Genomic DNA, 23,950 nt, shown 5'->3' on the forward strand with positions numbered 1-23,950 from the left:
ATGTGAGTCTGGTACCATGGAGACCAGTACAAATATCTAGAAGCAGCTGGTTTGTGCATGTCTGGTTTGAATCTGAGGAATCAGAATGCAGGTTCTCCTTGGCAAGGAGGCCTGTCTTATAAGCTGCATTGAGAGGTTTTTCTGTGACTGTATGGCAAGTCAAGAGGGACGTGGTTATCAAAACAAGTTTAAGAACTTAGGGATCAAAGTCAATGGTGAAAAACAGAGATTTCATCATGCTGAACTTTGGGGAACAGTCGCAATGTTAAAGCGGGGCTGGATGGTCACAGACAGAAGGGAAACGGAAGTCTTCTCTTAATGTGGATATACTTAGTAACTCCCCTCACCAAATCCCACCAGCCAAACTTGTAAGAAAAAGCTTTTCTTAGACTGAGAAGTATGAAAATCTGATTGAGATTGATGTCATGATAGTTTTTTTTTTTTTTAGACGGAGTCTTGCTCTGTCACCCAGGCTGGAGTGCAGCAGCACGATATTGGCTCACTGCAACCGCCGCCTCCCAGGTTGAAGCGATTCTCCTGCTTTAGCCTCCCTAGTAGCTGGGATTACAGGCATTCACCACCACACCCAGCTAATTGTTATATTTTAGTACAGATGGGGTTTCACCCTGTTGGTCAGGTTGGTCTTGAACTCCTGACCTCAGGCGATCTGCCCACCTCTGCCTCCCAAATTGCTGGGATTACAGGCATGAGCTTTGATACAGAATAATTTATTCGGGAACATTTGCTGACTGAGCCAAACAGATCTCTAGTTTGTTTTTAAGATCAGGAATTCCCAGTGCACAGCTGTTCCTTATCCTTTATGTGACAGCTGTAATGGTTCTGTGCTTTAAAAGTTAACCTAGTTTAGTAGCCATTTTTAATGTTTTGAAATTGTTGTATATTTAGGGGGCACAAGTGTATATTTCTTACATGCATATATTGCATAGTGGTGTAGTCTGGGCTTCCAGAAACCCCCAATAATACTAAAATCTGAAGATGCTCAAGTCTCTGATATAAAAAGGCAGAGTATTTGCATATGTCTATGCACATTCTCCCATATACTTTAAATAATCTCTAGATTACTTATAATACCTAATGCGACGTAAATGTCATGTAAATAGTTATACTGCATTTTAATTTGTATTATTACTTATTATTGATTGCTCTTTTTTTCCCCCCAAAATTTTCCATCTGCAGTTTGTTGAATCCATGAATGTGGAACTTGGATACTAAGGGCTGACAGTATTTTGAGGGAATGGGCGTCACACTCACATATGGAGCTCAGTCTTTACGACTCTGACTAGTGATGATGGTGGTAAACGTAGTGAGGGATGGTGTGTGTGTGTGTGTGTATGTGTGTGTGTGTGCATGTGTGTGTAGAAATGGGGGGTTAAATGGGTCTATTAGCTACGTTGAGCCCCTGGTCTATTTTTTAAAATAGGGTATCGCACAGGCAGGTAGGGTGGGGAGTTGTCTCCTCTTTGTTTTTATGTAAATGAGACTTTTAGGATCCTCAGGAGGGAGTGTTTTGGAGGTCTCTACTCTCTCTACTAAGATGTGCACCTTTTCCAGTCCCTACTTAACTGAAAGAGTTGCTCTCTGGAAGCTTCTTGGGAAGTTTCATTGAGTTTCATTGAGGTTGAGTGGTGAGTGCTTCAGAGCATTATAGAATCTGTTTGCTTTCACTTAGTCATTATTAGGTCAATATTTAGTCACCACAGGCTAATATATTTTGTTTGAGAGAACAAATCAGGGAGTGTTTGCTTGGTTTGAGTTGTTTGGAAAAGTCTTTTAATTCCACTCAATTTAATTCCTGGAACAATGGTGTAACTGGTGGGGTTTAAACATTTAACCTCTCACTGTAGTCAACTAGATAAAGTAGGCCAGACTGGATCCCCCAACCAGATATAAAGAAAACCTTTTCAGTTTACACAGTGCTTTTGCAATAGGATTCTCACATTAACCTGATGAGTAATAAGGAATTTAAACACTGAGGATGGCGGCATGGGGGAGTGAATCCAAAGAAATGAGTTGAATAGTTTTAATATATAAGGGAACAACACATAGAGAAATAAATTGCCCACTTGATTAACTTCTTGTTTTTTTGAGATGGAGTCTGGCTCTGTCACCCAGGCCGGACTGCAGTGGTGTGATCTCGGCTCACTGCAACCTCTGCCTACCAGGTTCAAGAGATTCTTCTGCCTCAGCCTCCCGAGTAGCTGGGATTATGGGCACCTGCCACCACACCTGGCTGATTTTTGTATTTTTAGTAGAGACAGGGTTTTCCATGTTGGCCAGGCTGGTCTCAAACTCTTGGCCTCAAGTGATCCGCCTGCCTCAGCCTCCCAAAGTGCTGGGATTACAGGTGTCAGCCACCATGCCCGGCCTTGATTAATTTCTTTTAGGGGTCCCGTGATTGAACTAAATGTGGACTGGGGAATCGTTACATTGCCTGAAGTGGTAATTAGGATTCCCATGCATGTGTGTGAGCATGTCTGTGAATGTATGTCTAGTACAAGGAAGGTCATTCCATAAATGCACGTTGAATTAAATATTCTATTTGCTACCATACATTATTAATAAACAAAATATAAAATCATAATAGCTCTTTTGGCTTTTCTAAACCATTCAGGTATTCTCTATAGAATTTCTTACTCTATTTTCAAAATCCATTAATTCCTAAGGTATCTTAGAATATGTAACAATTCAAAAACAAATACAGACCGGGTGCGGTGGCTCATGTCTGTAATCCTGGCATTTTGGGAGATTGCGGTAGGCAAATCACTTGAGCCCAGGAGTTTGAGACCAGCCTAGGCAATATGGTGAAACCCCATCTCTACAAAAAAATACAAAAATTAGCTGGGCCCGGTGGCACGTGCCTGTGGTCCCAGTTACTTGGGAGGCTGAAGTGGGAGGATCATCTGAGCCCGGGAAGGTTGAGGCTGCAGTGAACTGAGACTGCACCACTGCACTCCAGCCTGAGTGACAGAGTGACACTTTGTTAAAAAAAAAAAAAAGAAAAAGAAAGAAAAAGAAATGTAAACCTTAAAAAAAAAAAAAAAAAAAAAGAATAAACAGGAGCCAGACAACAGGGTAAAAACCAGACTAAATAAACATGGCTTACATCCTCTGAAATGTGGCTTACAAGGGTGAAAGTGATCAGGACCGGACATAGTTACTTTACTGAAGACAGCTTTGCTTTGGTTGCTGTAGGAACCCAGCAAGAGCACCATGTTTTGTTTATTCACCAGTAGATGAAATCCTCAAACAGAACACTCATAACCCACTTAATGTGCGTTCTCATAACTGCAACCAAAGCAGAGGGAACAAAAAGCTCCATTGATACTTTCAATGATAATATATAAGCACTTGCTTCTTATGGCAATGCTGAGGTTGGGTAAGTTGGTGACCATCACAAGCTATGAGAAATGCAGTGGTCCAGAAATTGGACCTGAACACAAGAGCACTACTAAAAATCAGGCAAGAACTTTCCATAGAATAAAACTGCAGTCAATATTGTTGCCAGCATTTGATGTGTATTAATCTCATTTTATTATTGCAAACCTATAAGCCAAGTATCTATAAAACGGGAATGTCCCACCTCACAGGTGCCTGTGGCTGGTGGGAGCTGGTGTGCTGGAAGATCAACAGTGTTCATTCCAACAGTGTTGGAATAACAGAAGAAGGCATGGAGTCAGAAAGGAACCATGTATTGACCTTAATAATTAATGACTTAGTGTTATGCTTACTCTTCATTTTAACCTGTCAATGCCCTTGTGAAATAGGAATAATTGTTCTCAAAAAGGGAGGGAACTGGAGCTATGGGAGACAACCACAGAGATCAAGTGGTAAAAGACCAGATACTTTAACCCAGTTAAATCTAGTGTTCTCTCCGCTATGTCTCAGCAAAGTCCCAACAGATTGTCTCATTTTGTAGCACCCTAAGAGCTGAAATAGCAGGAGATCTGGCTCTGGAGATCCAAAAGGGTCTAGCAACATTTCTTAATCCAGTATAATTTGGCATCTGACCTGAACACCACTGTCTGACTTTTAGGTGTCATGTCTAAGTTGCTTGTTTGCTTGTTTTTATAATCTTTGCAAGATTTGTGCTGTTGATCATGCGCTTCTTTAAACCCCTTCCTCCTCTGGCTTCTGTGTCACATGTCCTAATTCTATACCGCTGACCATTGAGTTTTATACTGTAAGTTTAGCCTGGATAATAGCTAATATTTATGGAGTGCTTCTTATGTGGCAGGCACTGTCCCAATCCCTTTATCTGTATTAACATGTATTAATTTATTTCATGAACATAACAAGCCTATGAATCAGATAGAATTATAGTCCTGTTTGAAAAAGATAATGAAACTCAGCAACAAAAGAAAAATAAATTGGACTTCAGCAAAATTGAAAACATTTGTGCATCAAAGAATACTGTCAAGATAGCGGAAAGACAACCTACAGAATGGGAGAAAATATTCGCAAATATCTGATAAGAGATTAATATCCAGAATATGTAAAGAACTATAACTCAACAACAAGAAAAATAAACTGAATTCAAAAACAAGCAAAGGACCTGAACAGACATTTATTCAAAAAAGATATACAAATGGCCCCATCTCTCTTGATGTTATGGCAGCTTTTGGCATGTTAATCATGGCCTCTTTTATAATAAAATGTTATTCAGCTTCTAGGACACCACTTCTTCTGTCACCAACTGCTCTTTTTCAGTCTCCTTTGCAAGTTCCTTTTCGTCTCCTAACCTCTGAAATGTAGATTCCCCAAGGATGTCAGAGTTCTGACACAGTACTCCAACCTATGTTCATGACTTTGGTATTATTATTATTATTATTTTGAGACAGAGTCTTGCTCTGTCACTCTGGCTGGAGTGCAGTGGCGCAGTCTCAGCTCACTGCAACCTCATCCCCTGGGTTCAAACGGTTCTCCTGTCTCAGCCTCCTAAATAGCTGGGATTACAGGCATACATCACCACGCCTGGCTAATTTTTGTAATTTTTTAGCAGAGGTGGGGTTTCACCATGTTGACCAGGCTAATTTCGAACTCCTGACCTCAAATGATCCACCTACCTCAGCCTCCCAAAGTGCTGGGATTACAGGTATGAGCCACTGTGCCTGGCCGGTATTATTATTATTATTATTTAGAGCCAGGGTCTCGCTCTGTCACCCAGGCTGGAACACAGGGGCATGATCATAGCTCACTGCAGCCTTGAACACTTGGCTTCAAACAATCCTCCTGCTGCAGGCTATGTTCATGACTTTAAACACCACCCAACATGCTGACATTTACCAGTCTAGATCTTTCTCTCGAACTTGGACTTTTTTTTTTTTTTTTTTGAGACGGAGTCTGGCTCTGTCACCCAGGCTGGAGTGCAGTGGCGCGATCTCGGCTTACTGCAGCCTCCGCCTCCCGGGTTCATGCCATTCTCCTGCCTCAGCCTCCTGAGTAGCTGGGACTACAGGCGCCCACCACCATGGCCGGCTAAGTTTTTGTATTTTTAGTAGAGATGGGGTTTCACCGTGTTAGCCAGGATGATCTCGATCTCCTGACCTCGTGATCCGCCGGCCTCAGCCTCCCAAAGTGTTGTGATTACAGGCATGAGCCACCCCGCCTGATTGAACTTGGACTCTTATATCAAACTGCGTATCAACATTTCCACCTGATGATTAATAGCTATTTCATACTGAACCTATCCAAAACCAGCTGCCTGTCCCATCTCAGAAAAGGATCTCTGTTCTTCTAGATGCTTAGACTGAACACCTTAGAATCATTTAGACTTCCCCTTTCTCAGACTAGATTCGTTACATCAGCAAACCCTCTTGGCCTTACCTTCACCATATATCCAGAATTTGACCCTCCTCATGACCTTCACCACCAACCATCCTCCCTCACATAGATCACTGCAATAACCAATAGGTCTACCTTCTCCCCATCCCTGTCAGACTTCCATGAAAAAGAATGCTTTTTAAACTTAATAATGCTTTTCAAACCTAAGTCAAATCATGTCAACTCCATTGCTTACAACCCTTCAGTGGCTTCCCATCTCATTAAGAGTAAAACCATATTCCATTCATTACAAGGTGCTCCTCGTTCTCACTCGGCTTTAGTCACTTACCTGTCACTACTTTTGGGAAACTCTTCTCTCCGTGGTATTTGTGGAGATGGTTCCTTCACTCCCTTCATGTCTGACCACCTTGTATAAAAAAGTATTCTCCATTTCCCCATAACCCCTCATGTTCAGCTTTATTTTCCACACAGCATTTACCATCACCTGCCTCTCAATATATATTTACTAACTTTCCCCTCTAGTATTCAATGAGGGCAGAAACTTTGTTCCCTGCTCTGTCTTCAGCACCAAACAGTGCCTGGCATGCAGCACACAAACTCTGAGTGGCCATTATGGCTTTAATTTTTGTTTATTTCACTTTTTTGAGATAGGGTCTCACTCTGTTGCTCAGACTGGAGTGCAGTGGCGTGCAATCAAGGCTCTCTGCAGCCTTGACCTCCTGGGCTCAGGTGATCTTCCCATCTCAGTTTCCCAGGTAACCGGGACTACAGACATGTGCCATCACACATGACTAATTTTTTTGGGTATTTTTTGTAGAGATGGGGATTTTCCATGTTGTCCAGGCTGGTCTTGAACTTCTGGGGTCAAGTGATCTACCTGCCTTGGCCTCCCAAAGTGCTGGGATTACAGGTGTAAGCCGCCATGCCAGGCTGGCTTTGGTTAATTTTGAAAGGGGTGTGTGTGTATATGTGTATGCACGAATTACAGGGCTTTTAATGAGCGTAGATTTTGTGGTAGAAAGCCTTCAAAATATGACACCCACGGTGAGTATCATGGGTTCTTGGTTGTTAAAATGCTGAGAACCTCTGGGTTAGATTATTCCAGGTTTTGAAGTTCTACTAAAATTAAAACTCAATAAAACATCATCAGACTAAGCTATTCGTGCAAGAACTGAACACCACACGACCCTGCCCTGGTTTCTCTAGGCCCCAGGTTAGGTCTATGAGGTGATAGCTTGAATATATACAGAACGGAAAACTTTCTTCTTATGTGTGAATATAAGCCCCAAATAAGAATGAAACATTATCAACATATTGAAAACAAAATTTTTTGAGAGAGTCTTGCTATGTCACCCAGGCTGGAGTGCAGTGGCACAATCACGTCTCACTGCAGCCTCAACCTCCTGGGCTCAAGCAATCCTTCCACCTCAGCCTCCCAAGTAACTGAGACTACAGGCATGTTGCCACCATGCCAGACTAATTTTTTATTTTTCATAGAGATGGGGTTTTACAATGTTGCCCTGGCTGGTCTCAAACTCCTGTGCTCAAGTGATTCTCCCATCTCAGCCTCCCTAAGTGCTGGGATTAAAGGTATGAGCCACTACACCTGGTCCTTATCAATTTTTTAAATTTCATCTTTCCCCCCCAATTATACAAGTGTTTCATGTTCATTTTGGGGGAAAAAGCTGGCTAAAAATCATCCTTATGTCACTGTTTAGAAATAATCATTAAGTTCTTCAGATCTTATAAAATATTCACATATGTATTTTGTATTGTAATCTTGTCATTGGCTATCATGACCCATGTTATCATAGCTTAATCTTTTAAGTTCAAGCAAGATAAATTGCTTCATAGCTAATAGCCAGGCATGGGTGCTAAAGAACAGAGACAAACCATTTTAGATCAAGGAACCACACAACTCAATTACAGCGAATGGCTTCATAGATGGTTCCACACATGAAATAAGAAATAGATTCTTTTGTTTCAGAAACAAAGATAAGTCAGAAACTTGCATACCCACAAAGAAAACCTTGCAATAGGACACCCCTTCATAACGAAAAGATTATGCTATCTAAGGAGAAAGGAATAACGTAATCACAGGGAGCTATTGTTCCTTTTGAATGTGTACACTTTACTTTTCAAGTACTTGCATTGGACTGCTTGAAAATATAAGGGTATACTTTGCCCTCAACAGTATTAAGTTCTGTGCTGGAACTAGCTACATTTTTTTTTTTTTAACTAGGGTCTCCTTCCCCTGCCACCTTTTCTTACCAAGTCTCCCTCTGTCGCCCAGGCTGGAGTGCAGTGGCGCAATCTCGGCTCACCGCAACCTCCTCTTCCCAGGGTCAAGCGATTCTCCTGTCTCAGTCTCCCGAGTAGCTGGGATTACAGGCACGTGCCACCACATCCAGCTAATTTTTGTATTTTTAGTAGAGCCGGGGTTTCATCATGTTGGCCAGGCTGGTCTCGAACTCCTGACCTCAAGTGATCCACCTGCTTCGGCCTCGCAAGTCCCCTCTTATTCTTTCTGTCCAACCTCTGACAGTTGAATATTCTCAAGTTATTTACTGTGCCTAAAAATAAGCTCTGTCTTGCAACTCTCTTGCACAGAAGGACAAACTTGGCTTTACCTAGTAGAGTTGTATCGTTTTATTAAGAATAGAGGAACAGAGTTTTAAAAATGGAAGAGGCTTTCAGAGGTCTAGTCTCATTTATAAATCATAATGTTGTTTGTTGTTTTTACAGAAGAAACTGTGGCTCAATATGGTTAAGTGATTTGCCTGAGTTTTAGAGGAGTAATTTTTAATCCAGAATTCAAGTCTAATGACTTGCAAATTTAAGGGCTTTTTACCTGGCACAGTGGCTCACACTTGTAATCCCAGCTATTCACAAGTCTGAGGCAGGGGGATCACTTGCGCCTAAGAGTTTGAGACCAGCCTGGGCAACACAGTGAGACCCTGTCTCTTTTTAGAAAAAGAACATGAAAAAAACAAATTCAAGGTCTCTGTACTGTCTCCTAGAGGTTAGCTGTAAAATGAAATGTATATACATAGGCAGTTTATCATAACGATGAAGAGGAGATGTTGGTATCTCTTAGGATCTAATTAGGATACTGGTTCTGACACTTTGTATGTGTGACTGAGTGAGAAAACTATTGAGCCTGTTTTCTTACCTTTAAACAATCTTCTAGTAATATACTTCTAGGAACATGTATGATGACTATTTTATGTGTATACCATGAACATTTTCTCAGAAAGACACATTTGGAGATCTTCTTTTAAATAGGACCACTTTTTAATGACCAGATTCTGAAAATGTTCATTAACTTTTACAGATGTACATTCGGGCAAAATTACCATTTGCCAACTTAATTTTCAATGGCTATAGCACATCTGCTGAAGACCTTCAAAAGCAAATTGTGAAGACAAGGAATGACTACCATATGGGATATTTCCTACCCAATGACTTCAGAATCCAGTAATTACACATATTCTACCTTATCTCATACTTTTAATTAGAAAATTCCAGACAAGGGTCAAGTTTCAAAAATTGCCTTTATGGATATTTATTCCTTGCCTTAAATCTTTTCTGGAAAGAAATGGCTTATTATTTAAAAGTCCAGTTCGAGGGAGGCCTTTCTCTTTCTCTTTAACTAGCTTTAGTATACAGAGCCATTTTGGAGTTCCCATGAATGTTCTTAAGAGTGTAGGTAAGCCTAGAAAGGTTCAAACCAATAACATTAATTCAACCTGTCAAAGTATGCTTCATCAGGTGTTCATGACCTTCTTGGTGTCAGTGTCTTTTCTGTCAAGGAGGTTATATAAGTCAATAAATATAACATGCCCAGAACGTATTCAGTGGCTAACAATCACTGGGAATCGCAAAAATGGAACTTTAAAATTTATGCTGCTGTTTTCACTGTGATAAATTATCATATGAGGCACTTAAACGAACAAACAAAACTTGGAGTAATGAATCAATGGCTTTCTCAGACAACTGCCATCTTTTGGCATATTAACAAATTCTGAAAAATACTATAATGGAAGAAAAACAGAAATGAAGGAAAAGGGATTTTTACCTTTTGGTACTAATCCATACGGCAAAGAGAAGAATAAAAAAGGCACACAAACAAAAAGATATAAGTACGTACGGATTTTATTAGAGACTTAAGCTTAGAAGGAACAACAATAATACACACATATATAAATCTATAGTTAGGTTATTGTAAAATCCTTTAAAATAATTGACAAAAAAATTCCATATGATTAAATACAGAAAATAAAGTACTGTGTTAAAAAAATTATAGATATTTGCACACTCATGTTTATAGCAGCATTTTCACAATAGCCAAGAGATGGAGGCAACCCAAATGTCCACCAACAGATGAATGGATAAAAAAATGTGGTAAATGCATACAATGGAATATTATTCAGCCTTAAAATGGAAGGAAATCCTATCACATTCTACAATATGGACGAACTTTGAGGACATTATGTTATGTGAAATATGTCAGCTACAAAAAGACAAATACTATATGATTCAATTTATATGAGGTATCTAAAGTAGTGAAATTCATAGACAAAAGTAGAATGATGGTTGCCAGGGCTGTGGGGAAGGGGAAAATGAGGGTTGTTTAATGGGTATAGAGTCTCAGATTTGCAAGATGAAAAAATTCTGGAGATCTGTTTCACAACAATGTGACTGAACTTAATCTCACTGAACTATACACATAAAAATGGTTAAGATGGTAAAATTTACATGTGGTTTTAAAAATCATAATTTAAAAGATGCAAAAAAAGAGAGTACTTTGCCTATCCCCCAAAAGGCTATAATCTCAAGTCTTCAGGTAGGGTAGGAAATGTGCTACCCTAATATATAAAACACAATTGATCAAAAAGTAAAAATGAAAATACCTCTGAAGGAATATTCTCAAATGATATTTTTTTAAAATCACAGTTTAACACTCAAGTAAGTGTCTGGATTGAATACGGACTTCAAAAACTATGTAAACAAGCTGTAACTTTTTAACTCTTCACAAATTCCTATTTTCAGTGTTCATAATGAACAATGTTTAAAAAAGTGAAAAGGCTCCCAAAATACTGAGAACATATATTGTATATAAATCAAGGATGGGTTCACTCATTTCAAGCTATGTCAAGAAGTCTATGGGATGAAGCATGTCTGTTGTGATGGATATAGTACAGAACTAACTCCACAGCTGAGCTCACAGTCCTATTTTAAAGAATAACCTACTGACCCAATTTGCTGGTGTTATAAGCTTGGAGGAACAGCACAATTTCAAGTTCCTTTCACATGTGGAGTTTCTGATTAGTCTGTGGTTACTTCAAACATGGTCTATACCTACCGCAGAAGCAAGCATTATTAAAAACATACATTTTCATTGTGTACTATAACTTTTGGATTTGGGGTCCTTTCATACTTTTTCAGAAATATTGTCTTCTAAATTAAACAGAAAAACATGTATGTGACTATAGCGATCCAACAGTTGTGATACGAGACCATGTGATGGATCAACTAGGTCAGAATATTTTTAAAATCCAGAGTGGCAAGGCATAAAAATAGAGAAACTTACTAAAAATCTTCTACAAAGTACTAATGTAAAATGTGAGGTATTAACCCATTTCTACTGTATCATTCTAGCTAGCTTGTTTTCATTAACCATAGCAGAACTTCTAAAAGTGAGCTCTAAAATGTGGCAAATTTGATAATAAATTAAGGAAAAAGTCATTAGTCTCCAGAAACAAGAATTTAAAATCATTTGGCAAAGACTAAATGCCCTTCAGAAATTATGAACAATTATTCAGTTACATGAGACTGATATAACAGTGTCAAGTAGAAAAACATTTAAGAAAACAGAAACCATTAAATTTGGGGGAGAGTTTAATTTGGAGGGAAAAGTTGATTTTCGGGGTTTTTAGCGCTAAGTTGCTTCTGCTAAAAATATAGAACTTATAATAAACAAGAACAACTCTCTTCACTGGCAATTAACAATAACTGTATGGAATTTCTGTTGTGAGAAATTACTATAATGCCATAGGCTGGTAAGACTTTGTTACCCAATGTCATCCCTCTAATTTTAGAAGGATTAACCAACCAATTTTTGCTAAAAGGTAGGCACACATACCAAAAAATGTGAATCTTGGTGAATATAGGATGTCTGGTAGGCCTCAGGTTATCTTCAGTCTTCACACTCTTGATGTTCCAGGAATGATGCGCGAGTTTAGGTTGGTTCTAGGATAGGCCCAGGGGCCTGGTTTGATCTGGGATCCCTGGGACCATACCTAGAACAAACCCAAACAAAACCAAACTCCTTGGGAGTGCTTTCAGCTCAGGTCGACTTCTGGGCTTTTCACTCATATGGACCTCCAAGACTGTACCAGAACCATACACCAACCTTTAAGGGATAGGAATGATATTTCTGGAGCCTTCTGTACGTTGTCAGCTGCTAGTACTGTGCCTGAGTAAGCATTATTTAAGTCATGGTATGAACAGAAGGTAACAGATTGGTGCAATAAAAGTGCAGAAAATACTCTGATTTAGAAATGAAGTTAATTTCCTTAAGAATTTACTTAAGGAAGGGGAAAAGGATATGCTTTGTTTAGGATATTATAAAAGAGTAAACTTATAAAAGACATGCTTTAGGCTTAGAAAAATTCTTCAATAATATTCATTTGTAGGTAACTAACCTTCAGAAAATGATATAAAACTAAAAAACATAAAGCCTAAACCAGTAAAATTATCCCTTACTTTAAGAAAATCTTAAGATATAAATAGGAGAGGAAATATATATATCCATAACCATATCTCATAGAATATACCCATTTTAAAGGATAATGCAGTCAAAAGAACATGCAGCTTAAAATACTGTACTATTGCAATAATACGTTGCTAAATGAAGTTCAATACATGGAGATAAAACTAATTTCATTGCTGACAAGCTAAAATACGTTAAAATGTATAACATAAAAAAATACTATATGCACTTTAATTTATCACACATTTCATTTCATTTCTTTTTTTTTTTTTTGAGACCGAGTTTCACTCTTGTTGCCCAGGCTGGAGTGCATTGGCATGATCTCAGCTCATTGTAACCTCCAACTCCCAGGTTCAAGCAATTCTCCTTAGCCTCCCGAGCTGCTGGGATTACAGGCATGAACGACCATGCCCAGCTAATTTTGTGTTTTCAGGAGAGATGGGGTTTCTCCATGTTGGTCAGGCGGGTCTCGAACTCCCGACCTCAGGTGATCTGCCCGCCTCGGCCTCCCAAACTGCTGGGATTACAGGCATGAGCCACCACGCCCAGGCTGTTTTCATTTATTTATTTTTGAGACAGGGTCTCTCGCTCTGTTGCCCAGGCTGGAGTGTAATGGGGCAATCATGGCTCACTGCAGCTGTGGCCTCCTGGACTCAAGTGATCCCCCTGCCTCAGCCTACTGAGCAGCAGGGACTACAGGCATGTGCCAGCACATCCAACTAATTTTTAAGTTTTTTGTGGAGACCAAGTCTTGCTAAATGTTTCTTGCCTAAGCTGGTCTTGAACTCCTGGCTTCAAGAGATCCTCCTGTCTCAGCCTCCCAAAGTGTTAGGATTGTAGGTGTGAGCCACTAAGCCCCAGCTTATCACACATTTTAGAATATCTATAAAATCAATTTCTCCTTATTCATGCTAAACTTTTACATATATGAATCCTTGAATCAATTCATCCCCTTTTTGGTTTACAGCAATTACACTGAATAGAATCATTTTCCTCTCACAACTACACTCAGAAATTTTCTTCTTCTATCACTAACCTGGCTTTGGCATCATGACTCTCTCTTCTATAATGGCAGTCTCAACTCAAGAAACTGGTTTGGACCACCTATCTTTTCTTTTTTTTTTGAGATTAAGTCTCGCTCTGTCAGCCAGGCTGGAGTGCAATGGTGCAATCTTGGCTCACTGTAACCTCCATCTCCCGGGTTCAAGCGATTCTCCTGCCTCAGCCTCCTGAGTAGCTGGAATTACAGACAGGTACCACCACGCCCAGCTATCTGCATCTTTAGTAGAGACGGGGTTTCACCACGTTGGTCAGGCTGGTCTGGAACTCCTGACCTCGTGATTTGTCCGCCTTGGCCTACCAAAGTGCTGGGATTACAGGCGTGAGCCACCGTGCCCAGCCTGGACCACTTATCTTTTATGATTATTATACCACAGATCCCTTCCATTAGCATGGATAACTGAACGCTGACTGAGGCATGGTCATAAAATAAACAGATTGATTTGACAATTACTTTGTAATGAAAGCATGAGTCAATATATGCTTACTAACACACAATCAGCATGTTGCTAAAAATAAGTTGTTTGATGCTAGGATATCCATTTCTACACAGATGTGACTTCTACTTGCAAATATTATAACATGCAAATTTTGTTTATTTTTCATTCAAGAGAGAAAAGTGATCCTGCTTAATTATTTAATATTAAATTACAATTTAATCATGCCAAGTACAGAATGACAGTGGGAGTTTAGTCATTCAAATATCTGCCAATATCATTAGATCTAACACTGATAACTTCTGGTAAGCTTTTAACGTACACTTAACTATAGCTGAATAAAAATAAAGACCCTGTTTTTAAAATTAGCATAATCAAAAAATAAATTCTTTGTGGTATAATTGCCTGTAGTCTATAAATTTTATTACTTCTCAGGTCTCTGTGACATTAATGGTGAATGTTTTCTTATTTTTCAGGGCTTAAATCTATTTTCATGTCTTGGAAATGAAGATATATTTCTCTCTTAAAAAAAAAAAAAGCCAGCTGGGCACGGTGGCTCACGCCTGTAATCCCAGCACTTTGGGAGGCTGAGGCAGGTGGACCATGAGGTCAGGAGATCGAGACCATCCTGGCTAACATGGTGAAACCCCATCTCTACTAAAAATACAAAAAATTAGCTGGGCGTGGTGGCAGGCACCTTTAGTCCCAGCTACTTGGGAGGCTGAGGCAGGAGAATGGCATGAACCCAGGAGGCAGAGGTTGCCGTGAGCTGAGATCACGCCACTGCACTCCATCCAGCCTGGGCGACAGAGCGAGACTCTGTCTCAGAAAAAAAAAAAGCCGATGACATTCTTAACAGCATGTAGTCTCCAATTCAAATAGAAAATACTATAGAAAATGCTAACTTGAGTGGACCAGTTTTAATCAGCGCCAAATAATTCTAGTATAGAACTAATTTTAGAGAAAGTAAAGTATGTAAACAAAATGGTTCCTTTTGTACAATAACAACTTTTCTATTTTGAGAGCAGGTATCTAATTCGGTAACTTCACTTATTTTAATGATAGCAATGAAACAGGTAGTAAAGTAACAGCTGTCACAAAATCCATGCATTTAAGCATAATCCACTTCCTCAAGTCTTCACTTTGAGTTTATTTATTCTTACTTTACAGATAAGTCTAATAAACTCAGTCATCTGGTCTCCAAAATGAAAGATCAGATCAGAAGGCACATTATGAAGGTAGAGAAGGGCTACTGCTACAGGCACACTTAAGCAAGCAGTAATAGAAATGGAAAAACGACTGTTAAAAAACAAAGACATGAAAACTAAAACGAGCACAGCAGAATGGAGCCATTTCGATTAGTCTAGCAGATCATAATAAATAATGTTAATGATCATTTTGATACCAAATTAAAATACATTCATATACTATTTAAGAAGACAGTAATGCATATCAATTTTATGAAGATTTCCTTCAGAGATTATTCCAAAAAATTTTAGTGCTGAAAGAGGTTCAAGCTCTGCAGGAAACTGGGGTATCTAGAATGACTCATTCCCCAAATATTCAAGTTAGCCAGTTCTTATCAAATTAGCCATCTTTAGTCTCATACCAATAGTTCTAGAACATAAATCTTGATGAACAGAGTTGAAGTTACATTTATAGTGCCATAAGTTTTAAATCTGTGTACTGTACTAAGAACAATGAATGAGAACTATATATTTAACATTTTTCTGAAATACACACAATTACTTATTCAAAAATGTTAGTCAAATTTCTCTTATAGTTGAATTCATTAATGGAAGTCCTAGAAACATCATTATATAAAAACTGAATTAGAACTTCAAATATATGGCAATCACATATTCAACCAAGTATTTGTTTTGGCAAGTTTTTAGTAAAGAACTAAGAGGCAAACAAAAGAATGCTAAGCAGTCAAACAGGTATCACAAAGTCCATGCACTTTACTGACAGAAAAGCCCCTTAGCTCTCTTTCAGTCTACTTACTCTTATTTTAGACACAATTCTAGCAAGCTTGGCAATCTGGTTTCTCAGTCCACAGCAGATTAGAAGCAGCAAATTAGGGGCCTATTGCAGGAGGCAGGCACACAAGACAGCGGCAAAAGTGACAGCTGATTATAAGGGAAGATAGAGAAACTGTGAAAAACAGACATAACTCAAAAAAGCACACCAATGTGAGGTCATGTTGTAAAGGGGTACCTGACATATATCTCAGTAGCCCCTGAGGATGAGTTTCTGTTTATCACCCCATGATAGAAACTGATATTCCTAAAGATGACAGAAAAAGTTAAATTATATTCTATATACTCTAGACAAAGTAGAGAAGTAGTGCATTTAGTTATTAAATTATTAAAATGGATTTTAGTTAGCTGAGAAGTTAACTTAGGCAAATTAATCACCTATCTATGATGACAGATCAATGAATTGTTACTGCATTTTTTTCTATATTTTCTCTTCTAAAATATTTGTAGCTTTATTTTCTAATTAAATGTGAACTACATAGCTATTTTCTTGTAAGTAGAATTGGAAAAATAAATCAATCTTTATGCCTTGGGTGGCTGTCATTCTTAGTATAATATCTACTTTAGTTCAAACAATGATTTAGCCGAGCTATAACACACTCTTACAGTATTTAACCTGTTTCTTTGGTTTGGGTATAGGAACAATATACTACGATTAAACCAAATCAGTTGAATTTTTACTCCCATATAATTTCTCACAATTTGTTAAAAAAGTTTCATATTTTACATTATTGATGGGAAGTGAAGAGTTAGTCACCAGAGTGAAATGATCTGTAAGGTCCCTTCTGATTCACACTCCACTGACTTCCAATTTTGTGGAATGTATCAGGACTTGATTTTTTTAATACTTTAACACTAAAAGATTTATAACTTTTCTTATGTAAATCAGAATATTACTATTATTTTAAGAAAACTGAGTTTTAAATGAGCTTTCCTACCTGGAGGTAGACAAAGGGTAAAAATTCTGTCTTCAAGAGTGACCTAAATAGACTCTCACATGCATTCTTCCATTAAGTACTAGGTTTGTCCTGGTAAAACAAACTACAGAAACATCTGTATTAAAAACTGTCAGGAAGATACTCCTAACAAGAATCATACTGTTAAAAATCATATTGTAAAACTTAAAAAGCACAATTGTTAAGTTTTCCCTGCAGTGTTTTATTTTTTTCCCCAGAGGGTTTCTTCTGTATATAGGTAGCAGCTTTTTTTTTTTTTTGAGACGGAGTCTCGCTCTGTCGTCCAGGCTGGAGTGCAGTGACATGATCTCGGCTCGGTTCATGCCATTCTCCTGCCTCAGCCTCCCGAGTAGCTGGGATTATAGGCGTCTGCCACCACGCCCAGCTAATTTTTTGTATTTTTAGTAGAGATGGGGTTTCACTATGTTGCCCTGGCTGGTTTTGAACTCCTGAGCTCAGGCAATCTGCCCACCTCGGCCTCCCAAAGTGCTGGGATTACAGGCGTGAGCCACCACGCCCGGCCAGGGGGTGGCAGCTTTGAAAGCTAGTCAAAAGCCTGCTAAGGGAAGTAAAATATTCTTAGAAAAGTAACAAACAAGAAAACCTACTTATCTTACATTGGTCTGTTTTTAAATACTTCCTAAGGTATTCATGGCAAGAAGAGCAAAGTCCTAGACAGAGGTTCCTAGATTTTATTGGACATAAACATTATCTATGGCTCATTCCAAAATGACCAACTAAGAATCACTGGGAGTATGGTCTAAAATTTGCATTTTAAAAATAAGACTTTATTTATTTTGATGTAGTTACCCCACTAATACAACCGAGAAACACTGACTTCAAATATTATGAGAGAAAATTACTCCAGGAATTTTTGCAGAGAAGATAATACTTTATCTAGAAAATATTTTAAATATTTTAAAAGATGAAAACTACACAAAAGAATATTCAAATAAAGCTGCAAGATCTTTATGTCATAATTTCAATAAGTAGAGTTTTCACTGGATTATGTAACAAGTAGTGAATGAAACAGATCAGACTGAAAGACTGGAAATTCTTGATTAAAATTATTTAGTCTTTCAAAATTAAAAAGGTATCACCTTAGAGAGCACTGAATAAAACTGATACAATATTATGAAGATATTTCCCCCAAACTTTGTAACTTTATTTTCTAATTAAGTGTGAATTGCATAGCTATTTCAAATGCATAGCTATTACAATTGTGTAATAAAAATAACATACAATAAAATAATTAAAAATTATTAAACTCTAATTCTTCCCTGTGTAAGGTTACAGGTTAAGAGAGAGATTACCAAATTTTTCCATAATTGCCTCTTCTAAATCCAAAGAAAAAGAAATCAGTAAACTAAATAAGCGAGTTAAATAAGAAAGTAAACCCTAAGTATTATTGAAGAATTTAACAGTTATAACACATAAAGATTTTTAAAATTGAAATTTAGCTATTTCTAAGTAGTAAAGCAAGGCCCAACCTAAGGTATTGCTCCTAAGAGGTTAATTATAGATAAGTTCCAGGATTTTGGCAAAAAGGCAAAATCACTTACAGTATAATAATCTCTACTATTTATATAAAGCAGAACCAAGTTTTTTCTGAGGTTAAAAAGTAAATTTCCTTAGATTCCTGAAAGAAAAAAAATCCCCTTTGGTATAAGTAAATTTACTCAAAAAAAGTGGTAAGTTACAGGAATTTGAATGTGTTTCTTTACTCTAAAGACAATCTAGATTCATCATGCAATTTCCTTTCTAGGACAGCAACATAAATTGAGTTATTCCTACATTTCCCCCAAATAATGTCTATAGAACTATGTACTGCATAGGAGCTACAGGTCTCAAAACTATATATGCTGCAAATAATTACTCTTTGAAAATGCAATCACAACACAAGACAGATGAGATTGACCAATCTGAAAAGCAGTCTCTGTTAAGAGGTAGTTTGTAAATGAAATACTAAGGAGGCAAGGATGCTTTCCAGCAGGCTGACAGGATGTTTCCTGAATCTCATTAAGGTGGACAGGGCTAGAAAACAGCAGCATTGTGACCTGTTTGTGTTAATGGTACCCAATTATCCAAGGTAAAGTGATACAAGGAACATTTTTCTGCTTGCTAAATTGGGGGTGGGGCCTTGGAGTACAAGAATCCCACTTGGACATCATCCCTTTCAATTGCAGAAAGAAAGGTGAAAGTGTGAATCTAAAAAATCGTACAATGTTTTTCTTTTAAAGATCACTAGGACATCTTAAAATTAACTACTAAATATACACACGAACAAGGAAACATAAGAAATGTCATAACCCATGCACTGTTGAAACTACTTTTAGTTCCAAATCCCAGCACACATCAATTGTATCAATTAATTTTTTTATTCAGAACCTGGATCTTTAAGACTGGTATAAACAAAAATAAAATACAAACAACTTGTTATTAACATAATAGCTGCAGTTATTAACTGCAAGAATACAGTAAAAAGGAGTCATACTAAATGTTAATGTTCTTGCAACAGAATTTTCCCAATCACCTTATGGTAGCAAATTCTGGCAAGAAATGATAATTCATTTCTTATTAAAAATACTTAAAGAATTTCCAAGATTGATCAGTTGTGCCACAAATAAAACAGCAGTTTATTCAAAAGAGCCCTTACCTTTCTCTTATTTTCCTAAAAGATCTGCCATTTACAGGTAACTACTAATTTCAGATCAGTTATTCAAACCAGGGTTCTTCCTGTAAATCCACATCTTAGCTTTATATATAGTAAACTTACACTCATATTCCCTTTCCAGTCTTGAAGCTAAACACTTTTGTAAAAGGAACAATCTAAAATCACTTTATATGAATCTTGGTTCTTACTTTTCTTCTATCTCATTTTTATTTTCTTCTATTATTTGTTCTTCCTCCTCATCACCAAAAGTCTGTTCCTGCATGGTGGTAAAGGAGAGAGATCTAGCAGCCACTTCTGCAGCAAGGCCAGCAGTGAAGGTAAAATCCGGTGACAGCTGTAGCCGTGCCAGCCTCTGCTTAATGGAGGGCTGTAATGAGTCCCTGGGAGTTGGAGGGGCAGTGATCAGACCACTTCCATCTGCTTGCGGTTCATATTCACTCTCACACTGGTAACACATTCTTTCTTCTGCTCCTTGGGGGAAGACTTCATTTGAAGAATTATCTTTATTTTTACCTTTTAGAGAGTTTTCACATAAATACTCAGTCCTACTTATTTCATTGTCTGATGTGGTGGATTTACTACTTTCCTCTTCAGTATCATTTTTACTGACTTTTCCCATATCTGAATTCACTGATGGTTCTGAATTACTTATGGGTTCCACTGGGTCTACAGGAGACAAGGATTTCAACACGGCTTCAAATAAAAAAAAAAAAAGAAAAAAGAAAAAAAAATAACTAAGGACCTAGCAATGATTTAAACTTTTAATTCAAACTCTCAGTTTAAGTTTTTTCTTAAAAAGAACAATAAATAAATAAAAGCTAAATAAAACTTTCTAGTAAAATCAATGAAAATTTATAAATCCAGGAAACTTTATAAGAGAGAAAATGCCTAAGAAATGAAATGAGATGGAGATTTGATGAAGGTTTTTAAGACACCTCACATATTATCTTATTTAAAATATTAAAGCAGTGGTTCTGAAGGTGTGTTCCCTGAACCAACATTATCATTTATCACCTAGGAATTTGTTAAAAACGCAAATTCTTGGGCCTGATCCCAGACCTCCTGAAATGGAAACTCCAGGAGTAGGGACCAGCTGTATTTTACAAGCCCTCATCTTGATTCTGATACACACTAAAGTTTGAGAACCATTGTATTAGGGAATGAGCAGCATGGTTTTCACTGATAAGACGTCAGATAAAAGGCTTAAAATCTAGATAATAATAATATCTTCAACATGTATGCATGTATATTTACAAGTTAAAACAGCATGGAAAAAATGCAACACACAATTTAACTTACTTGCCAACCACCTCACAAGACCCTAATGAAAGTAAAGCCATAACTTCTACACATTTTGTAGTACCACAAAAAATACAAATGAAATAAAGTCTTCATTCAAGATCAACTATTGTACAAAATATAATACATAAATATAATATATATTCATACGGTAGAAGTTGTCCTTGCAAGGAAAATGCAGTTTTATTTAGCCCCTCTTGATGTTAGTAGGCAGTGGGTTGCTTGCTAGGCAGTCGCTCATCCCAGCATGAGGGGTTAGTACAATACAATATAGTATGAAGCATGACGGAAGGAAAAAAGTGCTTCTCGAAGAGCTGGCGTCTATTTAAAAAACGTTTTTGTAAAACGTGTCCACTTCCAGGAACCATCCCTAAGCTGCAGTAACTCCACTAGAGAAGCAGCAACAACAGAAAAAAAATGGCCACAGCAGGTTCCAGTGCAGACTTTCCCCCTCTAATTCCATGCGGACTTTACCCCTGTAGGCAGAGATGAAAACAGCTCTGGAAGATGTACTGAAATTTTTCATGGGAAAAGCATTCTATGGTATCAGCAGCTTTTTACTTATTTTCACAAACTAAAAAACAGCATTATGACCCTTTCCAATGTAAACTATATCAAAAGCACATACCTGAAAAAGAGATACATTTCTCTCATTGATAAAATCTTTTCCCATAATGTCAATAGCATAACTTTAAAGCTATATGAAGAAAACACTAAACAATAAAAAAGGATACAAGTTTATATACAATGCTATTTTCAGTCTATGTACATTCTTAGTTTATAAATCTGTTAGCTCTTAAAGGAAGAAACATATATTAGAAGTTGGTTGATATTCACAATTATTACTAATTAAATGGGGGGATATAATCTGTGTAATGAGAGGATCAATTGACAAGTGTGTTAGAATTTAAGCCTCAAGGCAGGTAGGAGGCTTTATATTTTGTTTCTTGATCCTTGTGCTAGGGATACAGCAGAGACTCTGATGTATAACAAGTACTCAATAACTACTTGTTGAATGAGTAATTTGCTGAATGAATGTTGTGGGATAATAAGGCCCCTATTTAAGAAGACTGTAATTTTGTTACAGAGACACACAAAACAAAACAAAACAAAACAAAACTTTGAACATATAGAAAACAATAGTGCCTAAAATTAATCTCTGATGTATGTAGGCCCAGTATATGAACGAACAGATTGCAGGAAATCAATCTGTTAATCATTTCCCTTCTCTGCTATATGCTTTGGGGCTCAAGACTTCCTTTATATTTCATCACAATGTCCCCCTAGTACAAGGGTCTGTAGTGTTAGAAGAGATGGTAGAGCTGGAGCACTCAGAGAAGAATTCATGGAGAAGGAGAGACTAGTAGAGAGGACAGCTTGGTGGAGAAGGCAGAATTTTTGGCAAAGGGGTAAGCATCAATTTTTTTTTTTTTTTTTGAGGTGGAGTCTCGCTCTGTCGCCCAGGCTGGAGTGCAGTGGCGCGATCTTGGCTCACTGCAACCTCCATCTCCCAGGTTCAGGCGATTTTCCTGCCTCAGCCTCCAGAGTAGCTGGGATTACAGGTGTGTGCTATCACGCCTGGCTAATTTTTGTATTTTTGGTAGAGATGGGGTTTCTCCATGTTGGCCAGGCTGGTCTCTAACTCCTGACCTCAAGTGATCCACCTACCTTGGCCTCCCAAAGTGTTGGAATTAGAGGCGTGAGCCACCGCGCTTGGCCAGCATGAAATTTTTTCATGAATAAATATAACAAATATGTGAACTATAGTTTAATTTGATAAACATAAGAAGATACCTATAATAAAAACAGTAGAAAATATAATTGGATGGGTGAATTCTTATGATGAAGAGACTTGAAAACAGGAAGAAGAGTTCTGATTCAATACAATAAGGGAGAAACCACTATAGGTTTTAAGATAGAGAGCCATCATCAATGCAGTGTTGGAGAAAAATCTGGAAAGAGTTTGCAAGATAGCTTAGAAGAAAAAAGTACTGAAAATGGAAGTCAGCTAAGAGGCTATTTTAATGTACAAGGATAATTTAATGAGGACCTGGGCTATAAAGGGAGCCAATAGGAAGAAAGAGGAATGATAAAACCAGGAAACGTAGATCTGGACAGGGGAGAACATAGGGCTCATGAGAGAAAAAAAAAAAGAGAACTGGAGGAACTTTCCAGAAGTATAGGTAATCTATACACTTCTAGTGAGGAGGGAAAAGGTAGGCAGTTGATTTTGAGGGTCCACACAGACACTCTAAAATAGAAGGGAAGTCGTACTCTACCTACTTAGAAATCCATAGGCATCAATTCAACTAAGAATTAGCTAGGTTGATATTGTCAAGTATTAAGCTTCCCCTGATTCCTTCCCCTGTCTCCTATGAAGTTTGACTTAAGAAAAGAATGGTGAGAAACAGAAAGGAATTTAAGTCTTTTGCATCACCAGCTATCCCACTCTGCTGAAATCAGAGTATGGGGAGTATGCCCACAGGCACCCCCCTCCCCTCCCATCTACTAAAGTGCTCAAACCACTTAAATAATGCTAATGATGTGGCTCACTGGTCTAGGTTTTAATTCTTTTTTAATTCTTTTTCTTCTTTTCTTTTTTTTTTGAAATGGAGTCTCCCTCTGTTGCCCAGGCTGGAGTGCAGTGGCATGATCTCGGCTCACTGAAACCTCCGCCTTCCGGGTTCAAGTGATTCTCCTGCCTCAGCCTCTGAGTAGCTGGGACTACAGGCACGTGCCATCATGCCTGGTTAATTTTTGTATTTTTAGTAGAGACGGGGTTTCGCCATGTTGGCCAGGCTGGTCTCTAACTCCTGACCTCAAGTGATCCACCTACCTTGGCCTCCCAAAGTGTTGGAATTAGAGGCGTGAGCCACCGCGCTTGGCCAGCATGAAATTTTTTCATGAAT

General features: G+C 38.0%; 1 protein-coding gene across 25 annotated transcripts in view; it reads right to left on the minus strand.

The window, feature by feature from the left end:
- Window positions 1–19,427: 19,427 nt before the first annotated feature.
- The window catches only part of VEZT (vezatin, adherens junctions transmembrane protein), an 89,728-nt gene continuing 85,205 nt past the window's right edge, over window positions 19,428–23,950 (minus strand). For 10 of the 25 annotated variants that reach the window (XM_033221002.1, XM_033221011.1, XM_033221016.1 and 7 more), the window contains one exon: window positions 19,428–20,435. In XM_033221002.1, coding sequence (XP_033076893.1) covers window positions 19,927–20,435 — 509 coding nt within the window. In that variant the 3' untranslated portion in view covers window positions 19,428–19,926. The other 15 variants (XM_033221005.1, XM_033221001.1, XM_033221004.1 and 12 more) reach the window with 5 other exon arrangements.

The sequence above is a fragment of the Trachypithecus francoisi genome, unplaced genomic scaffold (assembly GCF_009764315.1).
Source record: "Trachypithecus francoisi isolate TF-2019V2 unplaced genomic scaffold, Tfra_2.0 Lachesis_group11, whole genome shotgun sequence".
Classification (NCBI taxonomy): Eukaryota; Metazoa; Chordata; class Mammalia; order Primates; family Cercopithecidae; genus Trachypithecus; species Trachypithecus francoisi.